This window comes from Austrofundulus limnaeus, unplaced genomic scaffold, assembly GCF_001266775.1.
Source record: "Austrofundulus limnaeus strain Quisiro unplaced genomic scaffold, Austrofundulus_limnaeus-1.0 Scaffold1124, whole genome shotgun sequence".
NCBI lineage: Eukaryota > Metazoa > Chordata > Actinopteri > Cyprinodontiformes > Rivulidae > Austrofundulus > Austrofundulus limnaeus.
The window spans coordinates 70,891-72,742 of record NW_013953526.1 but is presented as its reverse complement, the minus strand read 5'-3'; the positions used below and the strand labels follow the sequence as shown (position 1 = coordinate 72,742).

Sequence of the window (1,852 nt, the reverse complement as noted above, 5' to 3'; positions counted from 1 at the left end):
GTGTTTTTAAGAAATATATTATGTACTTTATGTTGTTCTACACTGCCGGTGAAAGGTTTGTCTGAAATAAACTAAACTAAAAAAACTAAATGCAGTTTTCAGAAAATTCCCTGCTCAAAAGTTCTTGTCTCTTGCACTGATTTCTTCTTTTAACATTGTGAAGCTCTACTTAGAACCTTCTTAAGATCCAATAGTGCAAAATGAAAATTCTTGCACTTTTTTGACTGGTCTTAAGATTTATAAGGACAGGAGGTGTTTCTAACATGCACGGTTACTGGTCTGTGTTCAGTTTGTGACAGACTGAAAACCTACAGAGTGAATTCTGCCTCTCTCCCAGTGTCAGCTGGGACAGGTCTCATCTTCACACACAGAACAGGACATAGCAGCTGTATAGAAACGATGATGGGATATACAGATAATTATTTACATCAACTCATTTAGTCCACATGGTTTCAGCCCCTGACAGTATCTATTGCTTTGCCATGTCTGTGAAATGTTACAGAGCAGCATTTATTTAGACTTCTGTAACATTTTAACAACATGTTAATATGCAAAGTTCTACTGAATGAATGATTCACTGTACAGATGCTAACCTGCAGCTTGTCCTGATGGTGGAGGGTGGTGTTGCCCTCCTGCTCCTGCTCTCTCTGCTGCTTCAAGTCCGTCTCTTCTGGACTGGACTGAATCTCTGTGTCCACATCAGAACTTTGGCTCTGACTTGAAAGCTGCTCATCTTCACTGTTTCACAGAAATGATGCCAATGATGTGGACAAAAAAAGAGGAATGGATGGGAAAAAACAGGAAAAAAAAAACAAATTAGTGAATAGAAATATTGGATACATGTTGAAAAATGAAGACTGTCCATTGGAGCAATAAGAATGAGAAGAGGAAATGAAAAACCAAAATGAATTAAAAAGCAGGAGTAAATGGAGAGCAAGGCCAGCGATCAACCATGGAGCACAGCAGAGAGGTGCACCTTGATTACCTGTCTCTTTGCTTTGACCAACTACTGCTGGTTAAACTCACCTGAGGAGAGGGCGACCGAAAAAAGGAGTTTTCACAGGTTGCCAGTTCGGGGGGAATGACCCTGCTCTGTGAATCAGAGTGCTCAGCAAACACAAAGTTGTCTACTGCGAGTTCATCTCCTGCACTGGCAACCCGCTCTGCACTGAGGGAAAGAAAGGACACGGCGTTTACCACACCTCCTTACACTGGTGGACACAGGAGGGTGGGGTCAAAACACAGAGCAAGAAACAGACAGGAAGAGGGGATAGAGGGAGCTGGAATGACAGTGGGGGGTAGAAAATCTGTTTGCTAGATCAGAGATTCTTAACGKKACCTTGAGGGTCTCAAAAGAACAACAGTTTTTAACTTTGGGCCYCAGAGGGCCGTGGGACCAGATTGATTTTGAATTAGGTGCAATACACTTTCTCACCACTAGTAGCAGTAGTGCACCACTCAGATGTTTAACAACTTTTTAATATGTAGAAGAAGAACCTTAGAAACCTGCTGAGAATGGAAACTTATTTTAAATGAAAAGTAGAAACAAAAATGAAAGTAATTCATCAAAAAACACCAAAGTTTGTCACTAATATGAAGTATAGCTTCTGGTTCTATCATGCAATATTTTAAAAGTTCATTTAAAATAAGTTTCCATTCTCAGCAGGTTTCTAAGGTTCTTCTTCTACATATTAAAAAGTTGTTAAACATCTGAGTGGTGCACTACTGCTACTAGTGGTGAGAAAGTGTATTGCACCTAATTCAAAATCAATCTGGTCCCACGGCCCTCGAGGTACACTTCGCTGCAGCATGCAGAACGGGGCGGTGACAGACCTTTCCGTCAGTCCCATAC

The 1,852-nt window shown here is 41.0% G+C and overlaps 1 protein-coding gene across 1 annotated transcript in view; it reads right to left on the bottom strand.

The window, feature by feature from the left end:
* The window catches only part of suco (SUN domain containing ossification factor), a gene marked incomplete in the record, with an annotated part of 88,481 nt that overhangs the window by 50,452 nt on the left and 36,177 nt on the right, over nucleotides 1-1,852 (bottom strand). Inside the window, 1 exon segment of the mRNA XM_014030831.1 lies at nucleotides 594-738. Coding sequence (XP_013886285.1) covers nucleotides 594-738 — 145 coding nt within the window.